This window comes from Zootoca vivipara, chromosome 1 (genome assembly GCF_965207765.1).
Source record: "Zootoca vivipara chromosome 1, rZooViv2.hap1.1, whole genome shotgun sequence".
NCBI classification, from domain to species: Eukaryota; Metazoa; Chordata; class Lepidosauria; order Squamata; family Lacertidae; genus Zootoca; species Zootoca vivipara.
The window spans coordinates 126438058-126455067 of NC_142582.1; the positions used below are offsets into that span (position 1 = coordinate 126438058).

The window sequence follows — 17010 nt, forward strand, 5'->3', positions numbered from 1 at the left end:
GTCTGCCAACTGGCACAAGGATGCTCAGCAGCTATTTGAATCACTAAGCTTGTGTTGTTGTTGTTTAGTCGTGTCCGACTCTTCGTGACCCCATGGACCAGAGCACGCCAGGCACTCCTGTCTTGCACTGCCTCCCGCAGTTTAGTCAGACTCATGTTGGTGGCTTCGAGAACACTGTCCAACCATCTCGTCCTCTGTTGTCCCCTTCTCCTAGTGCCCTCCATCTTTCCCAACATCAGGGTCTTTTCCAGGAAGTCTTCTCTTCTCATGAGGTGGCCAAAGTATTGGAGCCTCAGCTTCAGGATCTGTCCTTTCAGTGAGCACTCAGGGCTGATTTCCTTCAGAATGGATAGGTTTGATCTTCTTGCAGTCCATGGGACTCTCAAGAGTCTCCTCCAGCACCATAATTCAAAAGCATCAATTCTGAGCTTGTACAATTGCATTAATTGTTAGATGAACTGGCTTGCCTTGTGCCTTATTTATACACTGTTGCGTTTAAAAGACCTACACTCGCTCCCCGTACGTTTCCAAGCACAATTCAAAGTGTTGGTGCTGACCTTTAAAGTCCTAAATGGCCTTGGCCCTGTATACCCAAAGGAGTGTCTCCACCTCCATTGTTCAGCCCAGAAACCAAGGTCCAAGGGTCTCTACTGGTGGTTCCCTCACTGCAGGAAAGTGAGGCTACAGGGAACCAGCATAGGGCCTTCTCGACAGTGGCACCCACTCTCTGGAATGCCCTCCCATCAGATGTCAAGGAAATAAACGCTTTAATTTTTCATAGACATCTGAAGGCAACCCTGTTTTGTTGTTGTTGTTTAGTCGTTTAGTCGTGTCCGACTCTTCGTGACCCCATGGACCATAGCATGCCATGGACAAAGATAACAACCCTGTTTTAGGAAGGTTTTAATGTTTGATGTTGGTTTCCTGTACTTTTGTTGGAAGCCGACCAGAGGACGACCCACTTAGATGGAGGGGGTATAAGAAATAAGAAGTTGTTGTTATTTGTTCATTTTTAATGTTATCATTATTACGGCAAGACTCTTTGAGCTGTTCTTGGGAAAGCAGAATACAAATATTAAATCAACCCAAAGCAAAAAATCCCTCATGCCATCCTGAAAAAAAGAAAAACACAGCAGTACAAAGGAAGCAGGTTTCAGATCAAATTTTTAACATTAGTTTCAGAAGCACTTGGGCTTGTATCTAGTAGTCCATATTAACAATTCAGTTTGCTTAACTTGCTTCGTCAAAATGTCTGAAACACAGGCGTTCAAACAGACAATAAAAGGGTGGCTTGTAGACTGTCAGTGTCTTGCAGGAGGTATTCAAATGCATGCAGAACTTTAGGGGGGGTTTTTTTGCAATTAAAGGGCTCTGTCACACCAGCACAACAAATTCACTTTTTTAAGGAACTGACTTTTTGCGTTTGGAAAGTGACTGAGAAATGTTTTGAGAAGTGTGGGATGAACAAATGACTTGTGGAAAGACATGTAAACACCTTGCAAGCAAATCAGGATAAATGCTCCTTGTTGTGCAAACTGCCCTGCAAAACACGTCGGAGGCAATGCTCAGCAAATAATCTAAACTCTGCATAAGCAAGAAAAACGGGGCACATGTTCAATAAACAGGTAATCTGGAAGGGGTCCAAAGACAGGCAGAACAGAATTTTAAAGATTCCTTACACACTGCTGCTCCACATTATTTTGCAGGCAAGTATCGAAAGGGCTTCGCTGTGCAATGTGCTATTAAGCAGTCAAGATGTTGCTGCCTAGAAAAAATAGCACAAAACAGCCTAGGCATCAAAAGCTGTACAGTAGGAGAAAAATAAAAGAACAGCATGTTCTTTCTAGAAAAGAAAGGCGGACTGGAAAAATGTCTTTACGCGCAGGCCAAACTCCATAGTGGGATGCAAATGAAATGAAAAAATTGTGAAGCCTAAGGCAGATTGCAATAGTGGTGCCCGCCCTGTGGAACACCCTCCCATCGGATGTCAAACAGATAAACAACCACACAACTCCCTGAAGACATCTGAAGGCAGCCTGTTACCAGGATGTTTTTAATGTTTGATGTTTTGCTGTGTTTTTATTATGTTGAAATCTGGGGGCAACCCAGTCAGGTGGCCAGGGCATAAGTAAGATTATTATTATTATTAATCTATACTCTTTAATGAATGTGGGGAGTTTTTCTTAAAACCAAAAATTTATTTTAAGATATGAGTAATACAATATAATCTTATATACAATGCTAAACCTAAGAACCGTTTCTCAGTATTCGTAAGTCCCAGGTACATGAAATCCCCTGTTCAGCACATCAAACTATTGCACGACATAGAACAGGCTCTCTTCACTTTGAGCTTCCCAAAAAAGTTCTTCCTGCCTTCTTGAAATGAGAACAGGCGTGTGCAGTTTGCAGTGTGTCTTCAGGCCACTTGGATAGCCTCGCCCACTAGCCAGAGGCACGGTTTCCTTCTGGGAATTCACACCATCAATTCACAGTATTTAGATTTTCCTCTCAACGAGCTCGCTTTCTCTTGCTGGGCATGAAGTCTGGCAAAAAAAAGAGAAGGAAAAAGTGGCCATCATCCAAGAAATTGGCAAAGGAAAAGGATTTAAGAAAGCCAAACCTGAACAAGAAAGATTTATCAGTAAAGTTTTTAGGAAGAAATGGTGAGAAGAGGAAGGCTAGTTTGCATGACTTCCCACAACAAGGAATTATTGTGGAATAATTTGGGAATTATAGGGACAGAACTACCTAAATAGTATAGAAATTTATTTACGCATGCTACAACAGCAACAAGAATGTTACTTGCCCCAAAATGGAAAGAAGCGGAAGTCCCAGTAAAGGAAGAATGGATACAAAAACTTATGAAATATGCAGAAATGGCGAAGCTTACCAGAAGAATAAGAAATCAAGATAACAAACTCTTTATTATTATTATTAATTTTTTATTTATACCCCGCCCTCCCCAGTCAAAACCGGGCTCAGGGCGGCTAACACCAATAAAATTACAATAAGACATAAAAGAAAAGAAAAGAATTAATTAACATACAGATTAAAATACAATATTAAAATTTAAAATGCAGCCTCATTTTAATTAGCCCATAAATCAAAACCATGAGGGAGGAAAACACAGGGGTCAGACTTATAAAAGAATGGAAATGGTTTATTGAATATTTACAGATGAACTGTAAACAGATAAAAACATTGGCAGGATTATTGTAATAACCTGCAGTTTTGGAAGAGTAGATATTTACGGTGGATAATTAAATGAGTAAATTAAATGAATTTGGATATGCAGAAGGTATGAAAGAATAAATTTAAGGAACCGCAGAAAGGGGGGGGGACAGAAATCCCATTTTGAAATGTTGAATGGATTGTAAAATTAATGAAATGTATAAATTTGAAAAGTATGAATAAAAACCGTTTTTAAAAAAAGAGAAGAGGGAAGTTAGCTTTTGCACTACTTCTCACAATAAGGACACCCTCCAATGTACCTTCGTCACTAGAATGGTCAGTATCTTCTTCTTCATCATCCTCTGCAATCACAGGCATACTCAGGGTCCCAGCACTCTGCTCCTCTGTCAACTGCAACGTCCCTGCAAAGGCAACACCAATCTCAAAAAGGAACTAGTTTCCATTTCAGCTCCGTAGCTACCGTACTTTTCTGTCTATAAGACACCCCCATGTATAAGACGTCACTTATTTTTCGGGACTCAAATTTAACAAAACGGGGGGATGGCACAGAGTTTGCGGAGGATTGCCTAGGGTTGTTGAGCTTTTTGGGAGGGGGGCTGCCAAAATTCCGCTTCCCGTCTGTCCCATCGTGCCGGCAGAAGCTGCCAATAGCCCGCCCAACTGCCGGAGTGTCAGCCAATCAACACCACCCATTGACGCAGCAACCAATAACATGCACAATAGCCGCTGACAGCCGCGGCAGCAACCAGTCAAACGTCCACCCTTATAAACGACCCCCACTCTTTAGCATGATTTTTAAAGGGAAAAAATAGTCTTATGCACAGAAAAGTACGGTATGTCCTTGCCGGTCAGTTTTGCAGATGCAGTTAAACTCTTTCGGGATGCAGGTTTTTAACAAAAGGAGCCTAATAATGCAAAGACTCTGCAGAGCATCTCTTTACCGATGATATATCGTGGGGAACAAAAAGATCGTCAACGTCTAACAACCTTTTGTCTCAGCGATGCCACTGATAGCCCCAAAATGGACAGATCTGAGACACCTTCATATTCACGAATGGAGGCGGAAGATGCGGACTTCAGCACTTAACAGAGAAACTTGTGGAACAAAGGAAGGCAGGAAGGGGAAAGCTATAGGAAAAACGATTGTATAGAAAGATGACTTCCTTTGAGGACTCCTATGAACAAATACAAACTGATCTGGAATTGTAATGGGAACGGTTGTTGTGCAATGATTTCATAGGTCGTGTGCTAATGAAGAGGGCGTGGAACGAGGTTGAGTTACAAGAATACGGGAATATCAAACTGTAATTCTAAAAATTAAAAGCAGCTTTTTTTGGGGGGGGGAATACAGGATACTCTCATTATATTCTGCTAATTGCTTGCATAGCTGCAGCTGACTGAATTCTCTTCCGATCTTCTGTTAAAGAGGAAGATGAATACTGTTCTTACTTCCCCCTGCAAATATCTTCGTATATTTACGAACGTAGGAAGCTGTCTTATATTGATTCAGGCCACTGGGTCCCATCTAGCGCAGTATTGACTACACAGTGGTTCGCCGGGATTTCAGATGGGACACTCCCAGCCCTAGCTAGAGACTAAACCGGGGACCTTTTGCGTGCAAAAGATGCTGTACCCCGGAGCCATGGCCTTTTATAAGCATTTACAAAGTTTGGGAGGGTGGGGGAGGTGTTATAACACTTAGCATAGTAAAAGTAAGTGGTTTGCATGAAAGATAAGAAAAATGCAACAAAATTAAGTAAAAAGAAATCCCTGAAAATTAGATAAAAGCTGTTCAAGACGACTGCCAGTAGGCCACCCCGTACAATCCACAAGATCATCAGAAGCATTATGGTTTGAAGGAGGCAGCGGCAAGCACACACACAAGACACTCACATCCCCTCCCGTATGGCAACCAGTCAAAGGATGCTCTTATCAAAGGATGGCTCAGGAGGGTGGGATTTTGTACCCCTTCCCAGGAGTTGTGCATGGAAGCCTGTACAGCAACTGCACAAATTTCAGGAGTGAATACGTGTTATGTGATAAGCAAGGAATTACAACCCCCTTCCCCCCCGCCCAACACACACAAACACGCTTCTGTTTTGGAAAAGGGGTTTCCCTACCTCTGCTTTTCCGAGTTTCATTCTTCCTCCTCGGCTGCAAACTTTTGCTGGCTTTCTTAGCCCTTGGCGATTTGGATTTCCCACGATCTGTTGATTCGGAAGACTCCAGCTTAACTTGGCGGTGCCGTCTTGATTTCGAAGCCTAAAACATTTGGTGTTTAAAAAGAAAAAAGAAAAAAAGTCAGAAGTAAATTAAGCAAGAAGGAAAACAAAATTTTAGTAGTGTGCATGGGGTGGGGGGTGGGGAGATGGACAATCAAATAAACTGCTTGGATCTTGCCTCATCACAACCCTAATCCAATTCGCCCCTTCTCTCCATGCCTGTTTTTAAGCTTCAGAAAAAGATGTCAGAGATCCAATTGCAGATTTCTAGTCTAGCTTGCCGTTAGTCACTGAGTTTTCTCTGCTGCATTTTAAATACTGATCTTCCAGTGCTGCAAGTCTGCTAGTTTGCCACTGAGAAGCGGACACGGAGCAATGGATTCAAACTACAAGAAAGAAGATTCCACCTACACATTAGAAAGAACTTCCTGACAGTAAGAGCTGTTCGGCAGTGGAATTTGCTACCAAGGAGTGTGGTGGAGTCTCCTTCTTTGGAGGTCTTTAAGCAGAGGCTTGACAGGCATATGTCAAGAATGCTTTGATGGTGTTTCCTGCTTGGCAGGGGGTTGGACTGGATGGCCCTTGTGGTCTCTTCCAACTTAGTTGGTCTTTAAGGTGCTACTGAAGGAATTTTTTTATTTTACTTCGATCCAGACCAACACGGCTACCTACCTGTAACCATCTTCCAACTCTATGATTCTAATGCACTTAACTTACATAGGTGATTAAAAAAATATCACTTTTTAATATTACAGTGCACTCATATTTCAGTATCAGTGCATGATATTGTGCAAAACTGTTGGACCCAACCAGCTACAGTTGGCCCTTCTTAGGACTAACCTATGAAAGATTGCGAGCTTTTCAGATTCCAGAACTTGGGTCATTTTTTCATCTCATCTTTAAACTCAATACTGTAACACAGTCCGCCCTGTGTCATAGGCAACTAATATATATTATAACTTATACTACATCAACATATCCTCAATACATGCATCAATGAAAGAATTCAGAATAGCAAAGAATAGTAAGAGATATAACTTTTCATCATACAGAAAAGTAAAGAAGGTACTAAGGAGAGTCATATATTTCAACTTAGAACCCATTATTGCGATGGAATAGAATTTCCTGATATTCCCGTCACACTTACTTGAACAACTGAAGAGTAAGATTTGGATTTGATGTCGGCTAATGCTCTGGCTCTTTCAAATCCCTGGAAAATAAAAGACTTTTAGCATTGCATCGCCCAGGCTTAGACAAGGACACAGTCCCTACACCTGACTATTTTGCTCTGAGATACCAGGTATCACAATATAAACCGTTATTTTTCCGTGTATAAGACGAGGTTTTTTTGCTTTTAAAAAAAAATTAGTAAGAAATTAGGGGTCGTCTTGTACACGGAACATGGGCATCTGGGGGAATTTTAAAAATATTCAAGCATATGTCTGGGATTTTGGATTGGGCAGGCTGAGGCGGCCCTTCCTGCTACTGTCCTCCCCCCCCCCCGGGCTGCATGATGGCAACTGGCTCCCTCCTGAAGTCCCCGCTGGCTTGACCACCAGGTCGAGAGCAGCTGCCGCCACCGCCGCCGAGAGCTGCCTCAGCTACCTCTCCTTGCCCTTCTTTCTCTTCCTTGGCATCCTTCTTGGGAGCCTGCTTCCCTGCAGCAGCAGCAACAGCAGCCACCGAGGGGAAGTGCGTGGTGCCCCCCCCCCCCAGTCGCTGCCTTTGCTTCTGCACCACAGCACACTGCATGCATCTCATGCTGGAAACTTTGAAGGCCATCGCCCCCAAAAAGATCAAAAAAATTGCCGCCGCCAATCATCCAGATTTTCACTTCTATTTTAGGGTTTCATTTTCTCTTAATTCTGGGTTAAAAAAAAATAGGGGGCGTCTTAGACATGGAAAAATACGGTATTTCCTTACCTCTGTCCCTTGCGAAGGACCCTCCTTTGCATTCGTGGCTTCTTCACCCACAGCGGCCAAGGCCAGCTCCTGGAAAGGGCAAGACATTCCACAGGGTTGAAGTCTGAAATACGGAGGCCTTGGTCTAGAACAGCGGCTCCCACTGGCCCCTTGGTTCCATGAACCAAGTCCTACCCTACCCTTCAAAGAAATAAACAACTCTCTGACTTTGAGAACAAAATTTAAGTTTTGACTTTGAGAAGACATCTGAAGGCAGCCTTGTTTAGGGAAGTTTTTGATGTCTGATGTTTTGATGTCTGATCGTGTTTTTAATATTCTGTTGGGAGCAGCCCAGAGTGGCTGGGGAAACCCAGCCAGATGAGAGGGGTGTATATATCTAGTTTAATGAATTCAACGGCGCTGATCAGCTTGATCCAGTGATACAACTTTTCAAAGTCTGATAGTCATTTACATTTCCAACGAGTCCCACTGCACCACCACTTACCGTAGTGCCCCCCAAGGTGACCCCGCCGCCCCCAGGGGGTGGCGCTTTGGGATGCAAAGGGATAAAGCAAGGTACTCTACGGATCCGAGGAAGCATGACGTGCAATGAGCCCTGTGCATCAAATTTAATACAGACAGAACGCGCCCCCTCATCTGTTCTGCATAGGTGTCTTGGCTATTCACATATGACCACCTGCTTCAAAAACGGGCTGTTCCCCTGTCCTGTTTACACAGCATCGTGCCACAATGGCAACTGTAGGCCCAAGTGGATCTCTCTAGATCTGCCAGTTCTTCGCTCCCCGCAACAGGACACAGCACAAAGTTTGCTTCTGCAACAGTCCAAACAAGTGTGCAGTTCACACATCCATATATTGTCCCCATTAGCTTCTAGGGGCCACCTAGACACAACACAAATTTATACTGCTTGGCACTCCACAGCGAGAGCCGTCCAATCCGCATTGCTCTTGCATCATCAGTACGTCAGGATTCCATGGAAACAGAGGTAAGCCATGCGCAAAAGCCAACAACTCAATGGCAAATCTCCCCAGCTCAGCTCTAATTTTTAAGGCCTTGGGGGTAGGATAGGCAGGACACTTTAAAAAGTGCATCACGAGCTGCAAAGGGAGAAATGGCTTTCCAACCACCCGTACAAGCTTCAACAGCACACAAGCAAACAAAAAAATGAAGCCACCTACCGCTTTCTTCTTCTGCCACTCTTGATGCTCCAAAATGATGTTCTTGAAATTGTCTACGAAGTCGTCTTTTATCAGATTAAGAGCCTTGTCCGGCTGGGACTGGTCCTCGGAGACCAGGCACTTCATCTTTTGGTAGTGGTCGTGAATGTTCTTAGCCTCCTTAAAATGTAAATAAATGTATTGCCCAGCAGGAAAGCTTTGGAAGCAAAAGTGAAACGTACCTACAGAAGACTTTGAAAGATGACGACAGAATGCTCTCCCCAGCGAAGTTCGCCTGGCACCTTCATTACACACCTTTAGGCGCCAGGCAAACGTTCCTTTTTAACCAGGCCTTTGGTTGATCTGTTTTATATCCTATGCCCTTTTAAAATGGGGGTGGGGATAGGGTTGAGGGGGTAATGGGGTGTTGTTTTTATTTTGATTACATGTATCTTGTGGTTTTATATTTTGATTTTGTTCTGTGAACTGCCCTGAACCCTCCGGGTATAGGGTGGTATATAAATTTAATAAATAAATAATCTGACTTTCTTCACCCATGTTCTATTCTGGATCGTTTTATTTGATGTTTTACTGTGTTTTAAACCACACTGAGATTTTCTCTTAGATTTCTCTTAGAAATATAAAGCAGTATAGAAATGTAATGAATAATATTATTATTACTATTACTATTATTTATAAAATTTATATACAGCCCTATACTCACAGGTCTCAGGGCAAGTCACAAGATAAAATTGCAATATAAAAAACACAAAATACATAAACAAGATAAAACAAGAACAACCCAATAACACACCACCTCCCCCCCCAAAAAAAAATCGGAGGGGGGGGAATAAAATTTAAAACACACAATATTTGTAATAAAACATTTAAAAATAAGCACCCATCAGGTATCGTCATGGAGTAGATTAAAAGGTCAATTTAACTGTCTTTCATATCAAAACAATTTAGACATTGGTTGGTTTTTTTTCAAATTGTAACCATTCATAGAAGCTCTTTGAGCCAGTGGGGAGTTCCATGAAGGGGTGCTGGGAGGCAATTTTCTATCACCCCCCCTTCCTTCTGCAGCCCCTACCCCCATCCCCAAATCTGATCCAAGGGTTGGGACAGCATTTAGTGGGAGCAAGTAAGGTGCCGAGAGAAAGGTGGAATTTGCAAAAACTGCCTCCTAATAATAGTACAGTCGTACCTTGGATCCCGGACACCTTGCGACTCGAATGTTTTGGCTCCCGAATGCCGCAAACCCTGAAGTGAGTGTTCCGGTTTGCGAACGTTCTTTGGAACATCTGACGGGGGTTCCGCGAGTTCCGATTGCGTGCAGGAAGCTCCTGCGGCCAATCGGAAGCTGCGCCTTGGTTGTCGGAATGTTTCCAGAAGTCGAACGGACTTCCGGAACAGATTCCGTTCGATTTCCGGGGTACCACTGTAGCTGCAAACCGGGAAAAGGTGGGAGAGAGCTGGAGAGTCCTCACGGCTCGCGAGGAGACCCTCCCTGGAGCCTGAAGGGGACCGAGGGCAGAGGCAGCCCTGAAGAAACCTGGAAGGGCAGGGGGGGCTTGGTTTAGACTGCTCAGCCTCCCTGCCTAGCAGCTAGCGCAGGGGTCAGCAAACTTTTTCAGCAGGGGGCCAGTCCACTGTCCCTCAGACCTTGCAGGGGGGGGACTATATTTTTTTGGGGGGAAAGAATGAATTCCTATGCCCCACAAATAACCCAGAGATAAAAGCACACATTCTACTCATGTCAAAACACCAGGCAGGCCCCACAAATAACCCAGAGATGCATTTTAAAATGACACATTCTACTCATGTAAAAATATGCTGATTCCCAGACCGCCTGCGGGCCGGATTTAGAAGGCGATTGGGCCAGATCCGGGCCCCGGGTCTTAGTTTGCCTACCCATGAGCTAGCCCGTGTGGTACTGAAGCAGCAGTAGCTGCCGCTTTGCAGTGCATTTTGCAGAGAGAGTTGTAGGGAGGGAGAGCAGGAGGGAAAAAGCTACGACTGTATTAGTAGTAATGGCTGGCACTTTTTCCAGCATTCTCCATTACCAGCAGCTTGGAGCAGATGTAACAATGATCTCCAATCCATGGCAGTATATCCGAGTGGGTTCTTCAAACCCCAGTTGGCTTCAGTTACAAGGACAACCATGGTTAGCTGAAGCACAGATATGATGCTACAATATTATTAAATAAAATATGAATCATAGAATCGTAGAGTTGGAAGAGACCACAAGGGCCATCCAGTCCAACCCCCTGCCAAGCAGGAAACACCATCAAAGCATTCTTGACATATGCCTGTCAAGCCTCTGCTTAAAGACCTCCAAAGAAGGAGACTCCACCACACTCCTTGGTAGCAAATTCCACTGCCGAACAGCTCTTACTGTCAGGAAGTTCTTCCTAATGTTTAGGTGGAATCTTCCTTCTTGTAGTTTGAAATGAAATGAAAGGAAGGACATTCAAATGAGGAGAGAGGGACACACCCACCCTTTGTATATCCCTAAGTGCCTAACTATGATTATGAGATTGAGAAGGTTGTGTCTGCACCACATTCACAGAACACACACACACACACACACACACACAATGATTTAAAAAATAATAATGTTGGATTGGGCTCTCCCTAGGACTGAGAGCTCAAAAAGGAAAACTAAGAGCTGCGCTTCCTGTTCCTGAGCATGCGTATGTATCAATCAGAAACACAATTCAAATAAAAGTCATTTTTTGCAACCCCAACACATAGGAGGGTTTGCGGGTGGTATTTAAATTTGTTACACCTTCCATGTGGTTGCGGCATCGCCGTCTGTGCATGAAGGGACAGAATGGCCCCTGGAACACAGGGCGACATTGCTAAACCAGCAGGCTAGGCCACCTGGAAGATGCTGCAGCAGAAACAGCAGAAACGTTAAGAGCATGATGCGTACTCCACCTCTAAGAAGTCATGCGGCTTAAGCATTGCAACTCGGTCCTCCGGATCCCTGAACTCACTCCTGGTCTCCGTCTTCTCCTGCATGTTCTTCTTAGTCCTGAAGGAAAGCTAGAAAGAGGTGGTCGCGTCAGGATAAAAGCAGAAGGGGAAACCGGATGAGCAAACGAAAGTGAAATGCCACTGAGGTTTCAAGAACTCTGCAAGGTAAGCAACCCAGGCAGGAATCAACTAACCAGCCCCGCCAGTGGAAGCCCTGACCCCAGGGTGGATAAAAATCAATGATTTAAAAATCAATCAATCAATCAAAAAACTATTTCTTTTATTTTAAATCGAATTTTTTTTATTTAAATTGGATTTTTAAAATAAAATGCATTCAGAAGAAAAATATTTCTAAATATAGTTTTCTATTGAAGTTATAGTCCAAAGCAGGCATCCCCAAACTTCGGCCCTCCAGATGTTTTGGACTACAATTCCCATCATTCCTGACCACTGGTCCTGTTAGCTAGGGATCATGGGAGTTGTAGGCCAAAACATCTGGAGGGCCGCAGTTTGGGGATGCCTGGTCCAAAGGCTATTCATCAGGAAATACTGTAAGGATTTGTTTTAAGTTTTTCATGTGTGCTAAAACTCAGTCTAAGTTTTTTTAAAAAAATGTTTGACCACATCAGTTAATAAATATGAATACATATTACTTTAGTTAAATAAATTGTTTAAATTGTTATTAAGAAAACGATTGTTTTTCTCCTTCCAACAGCAGAAAAGTTGTCGAAACATAAACAGCTAACTTATTAAACCTCACAATAATTTCCTAATTATCTATGTATTTCTAATAGTATAACCAAATCAGTAATTTTTCATATAACTGTAGAAACTACTTTGAAAATTTATTATTCCAAAAATGAAACTTTCCTCTGGTTGCAAATATTAAAATTATACCAGCAAGAATGATTCTTTCTGTTAAAAATAATAATAAATTCACGTCTTACTGACAAGTGATTTAAATCCACCCTGCCTGACCCCATTCTCCCCATACCACAACCCCTGAAATTGGGGGGTGGGGAGCACAAGAAAAAACCCAGAACAGCATGGCAGAAGACGGGAGTATCATTCCACCTGGCAGGCCGGTATGGATGCGCAGATGGAATGACTGTAAGAGCACAGCCTTTAATTCTACCCTGTGCTTCAGCAAAGTACATGCTGATCGTCAAAACACAGTCTCAATTGAATGTTCATTTCCACACCATAGAAACTGGCATCAGAGGCCATCGTTTAAGAAACAGTCACCATTAAATTTACCTGGCGCCAAAGAAACACAACAGCTGAACACATCCAAGCGCTGTTTTTTTTTCCAATTACAGACATCCCTCCACACTTACGTGCATTCCATTCACACACAAGCAGAAAATAAATAAATACAGTTGTACCTTGGTCGACAAATGCCTTGCGACTCGAACGTTTTGGCTCCCGAACGCTGCAACCCCGGAAGTGAGTGTTCCGGTTTGCAAACGTTATTTGGAACCCAAATGTCCGACGGGGCTTCCGCAGCTTCCGATTGGCTGCAGGAGCTTCCTGCAGCCAATCGGGAGCCGCGCCTTGGTTTCCGAATGTTTGGGAAGTCGGACGGACTTCCGGAACAGATTCCGTTCGCCTTCAGAGCTGTAGCCTCAAACTGGGAAAAGGTGGGAGAGAGCAAGGAGACTGAAGGCTGAAGAGGACTTCACTAAGGGCAGAGGAAGCCTTGAAGAAACCCAGAAGGGCAGGGGGGGCTTTGTTTAGAATGCACAGCCTCCCCACCTAGCAGCTAATGCATGTGGTACTGAAGCAGCAGCAGCTACTTCTTTGCAAAGTAAAGGTAAAGGACCCCTGACAGTTAAGTCCAGTCGTGGACAACTCTGGTGTTGCGGCGCTCATCTCGCTTTACAGGCCAAGGGAGCCGGCGTTTCTCCGCAGACAGTTTTTCCGGGTCATGTGGCCAGCAGGACTAAGCAAGCCTGCCACACGGACTAAGCAGCGCACAGAAACGCCGTTTACCTTCCCGCCGGAGCGATACCTATTTATCCACTTGTGCTTTCGAACTGCTAGGTTGGCAGGAGCAGGGACCGAGCAACGGGAGCTCACCCCGTGGCGGGGATTCAAACCGCCGACCTTCTAGCCCATGTGGTATTGAAGAAGAAGAAGAAGCTGCTTTGCAGTGCATCCTAAATCCAGTTCCAGAGCTTCGACTCTAGTTGGAGAGAGAGCTGTAGGGAAGGGGGAGCAGGGGGAAATGTGCGCTTAAGAAGCTTTTTAGAGGGCGCTACCCACTTATAAAGCATCTTAAAAAGCAGAGACATCACGTTGCCTACAAAGGTCCGTATAGTTAAAGCTATGGTTTTCCCAGTAGTGATGTATGGAAGTGAGAGCTGGACCATAAAGAAGGCTGATTGCCGAAGAATTGATGCTTTTGAATTATGGTGCTGGAGGAGACTCTTGAGAGTCCCATGGACTGCAAGAAGATCAAACCTATCCATTCTGAAGGAGATCAGCCCTGAGTGCTCACTGGAAGGACAGATCGTGAAGCTGAGGCTCCCTATACTTCGGCCACCTCATGAGAAGAGAAGACTCCCTGGAAAAGACCCTGATGTTGGCAAAGATGGAGGGCACAAGGAGAAGGGGACGGCAGAGGACGAGATGGTTGGACAGTGTTCTCGAAGCTACGAACATGAGTTTGACCAAACTGCATGAGGCAGTGGAAGACAGGAGTGCCTGGCGTGCTCTGGTCCATGGGGTCACGAAGAATCGGACACGACTAAACGACAAAACAACAACAACCCACTTAAGTGATTTTCTTGCTTATGCCCGGAAGGTGACACCCGCGTACGATGCCTGTACGATTTTGTCAATATCAATCCAGTAACTCACAAATTTAGGCATTGCTGTGAAATGGAACGCTCTGTCCATCCGAAGCCTCCGGAAGACATAGGCAGCGTCGTAATACTGAGCATCTAACAGTTCCTGTTGGAATTTCATGACTTCAGCCCAGTCTTTGAGCGCAACCCTGATCTGAAGAAACAAACACAGGCACATCTTCAAATTCAAGTCAGGAAAACACAACCTAGAAGCACCTATGAAAAGCCTGTAAGCGAATGCAGGCAGGGTTTGTTATACCTTTTGCTTCGGTTGGCCGAGTTGCGTATTGTACAATCCATACAGGAGATAAAGGGCACCAACTCGGACCTGGAAGGTGTAGGGGGGGAAGCAGTACGGCCACACCAACGCCAAAGCTTCCTTGGTGAACTTAATCTGCTCCGGAGTCCTTATTTTACCACTAAAAGATGAAAAAAGGAAAGATACAGCATGGCATTTGTCAATCCCATCAGTTATACGTCAAGAAAATACTACATCAACGATGACAGGAGAGGAGGGTCAGTGCTCAAGGGTTTAAACAGGCTGCCACAGGTTGCACAGCCTTGTTCTAATAGCCCCAGACCAAAATCAGACGCTTAGAAAGTTGGGACCATTTTAATCCGTTTTAGTATTTTTTAAATTTTGTGTGTTATAAAGTAGGCTGGTGAACTTTTCTCCATGTAAACCGCTTTGAGTTTTTTATAATGCCAACAAGTAAAACTAAAACAATATAATATAAATGAAATAAAATAAATAAAACATAGCATTGTTTGGGGGAGGCGGTTATTGGTTTGTTTTGTTCTTGTTCTTGTTCTGTATTTTGCAATTTTACCTTGTATTTTTATGCTGTGAGCCACCCTGAGATCTATGGATGAAGGGTGCTATAAAATTTTTAATAATAATAATAATAATAATACTTTTACATCTTACCCTTTTCTCCAAGGAGTTCAAGGTAGAATACATGGTTTCCCTTCCCCGCCCTCCTCCTTTAATCCCCAGAACAGCCCTGTGAGGTTGGCTCACCTGAGGGGCAGTGAGTGGCCCAAGGTCACCCCCATGGAGCACTTGAACGTGGTCTCCTGGGTCCCAGTCGGACATTCCTAACCCAGCCTTTCCCAACCTTGGGTCACCAGGTGTGCTTGGCCTACAACTCCCAACCATCCCTAGCTATCAGGACCGGTGGTCAGGGATGATGGGAGTTGTATTCCAACAGCATCGGGGGGGGCACACGAAAGATTGAGAAAGGCTGCTCTTACTACTACACTTCAGAATCACAGATCTGTAGAGTTGGAAGGGTCCCCCAAGCATCATCTAATCCAGGGGTCACCAAACTAAGGCCCAATCGCCTTCTCAATCCAGCCCGCGGACAGTCCGGGAATCAGCATGTTTTTACATGAGTAGAATGTGTGCTTTTATTTAAAATGCATCTCTGGGTTATTTGTGGGGCATAGGAATTCGTTCATATATATTTTTCAAAATATAGCCCGGCCCCCCACAAGGTCTGAGGGACAGTGGACCGGCCCCCTGCTGAAAAAGTTTGCTGACCCCTGATCTAATCCAACCCTCCGCAATACAATGTTAATGTTTTAGGGTTTTTTAAAATAAAAAAATTGTATGTTTTCAAAGTACCGGTAGGTTTGTTAATTTTTTCTGAATGCATTGTTCTACCCTTTTTTGTAAACTGGGTATAAATAGATATAATAACAACAACAACAACAATAATATCAGCATCTGGATAGCACACCACTGGCTGACTCCTGGTCAGGGACAGTGAGAACCACAGGAAAGGCTGGCCAAAAGTGTTTTGGCACCTGAGGCTAACCAGTGTGGAGGGGGGGAGTGAAGATCTACATCAGTGCTTCCAAACTCGTCGCCAGCTGTTGGGGTTTTTGTTTTGTTTTTTTGGACTACAACTCCCATCATCCCTTTGGACTACAGTTCCCATCATCCCGGACCAGTGGTCAAGGATGATGGGAACTGTAGTCCAAACAAAAAAAACAAAAAAACAAAATCCTTCCAGTAGCACCTTAGAGATGTTTGTCATAGGTATGAGCTTTCATGTGCATGCACACTTCAGAAGAAGCAGCATGCACACTTCATCTGAAGAAGTGTGCATGCACACGAAAGCTCATACCAATGACAAACTTTGTTGGTCTCTAAGGTGCTACTGGAAGGATTTTGTTATTTTGTTTTGACTGCGTCAGACCAACACGGCTACCTACCTGTAACTAGTACTTCAAAAAAAAACAGTGACCAAAGTTTGGGGAACCCTGATCTACATTAAGGGCAAGGATTGGGGCGAAAGATCTGCACTGGGATCCGCTGCCCCTGTGGATCCCACCCGAATGTAGGATTGGATGGGGACCCCCAAGGGTCATCCAGTCGAACCCCGCCTTCCCTCCCACCCAGCCTGTCAACCCTCCTGCAGTGCAGGGCTTTCATCTCTAGTTGCTGCAGCCAAGCCATTTCTTGGAAGGGGCGGCAAGGGGTGCAAGACACTCTGCCCATGCCCAGGGGCTACACTCACTAGAAGATGGTGTGGAAGCGCATCTCCCTCCACAGCGAGGCGAAGTCCTCGAAGCGGACGCTCTCGGCCTGCTGGAAGGAGCTGAGCAGAGCCTCGCAGTCCGTCTTCAGGCCCGGCCAGCCGGCGCTCATGGTTGCTGCCGCCGCCGCCTCTCAGTTCT

At 44.5% G+C, this 17010-nt stretch overlaps 1 protein-coding gene across 1 annotated transcript; it reads right to left on the reverse strand.

The window, feature by feature from the left end:
- Nucleotides 1-2177: 2177 nt before the first annotated feature.
- Nucleotides 2178-17010, reverse strand: SNAPC1 (small nuclear RNA activating complex polypeptide 1). Its single transcript, XM_035104354.3, has 10 exons — nt 16851-17010; nt 14585-14744; nt 14339-14479; nt 11438-11545; nt 8516-8674; nt 7338-7406; nt 6562-6624; nt 5313-5454; nt 3492-3593; nt 2178-2543 (listed from the first exon to the last, which is right to left on the reverse strand). The coding sequence occupies exons 1-10, from the start codon at nt 16979-16981 to the stop codon at nt 2509-2511; spliced, it is 1110 nt and encodes a 369-aa protein (XP_034960245.2). The 5' UTR covers nt 16982-17010; the 3' UTR covers nt 2178-2508.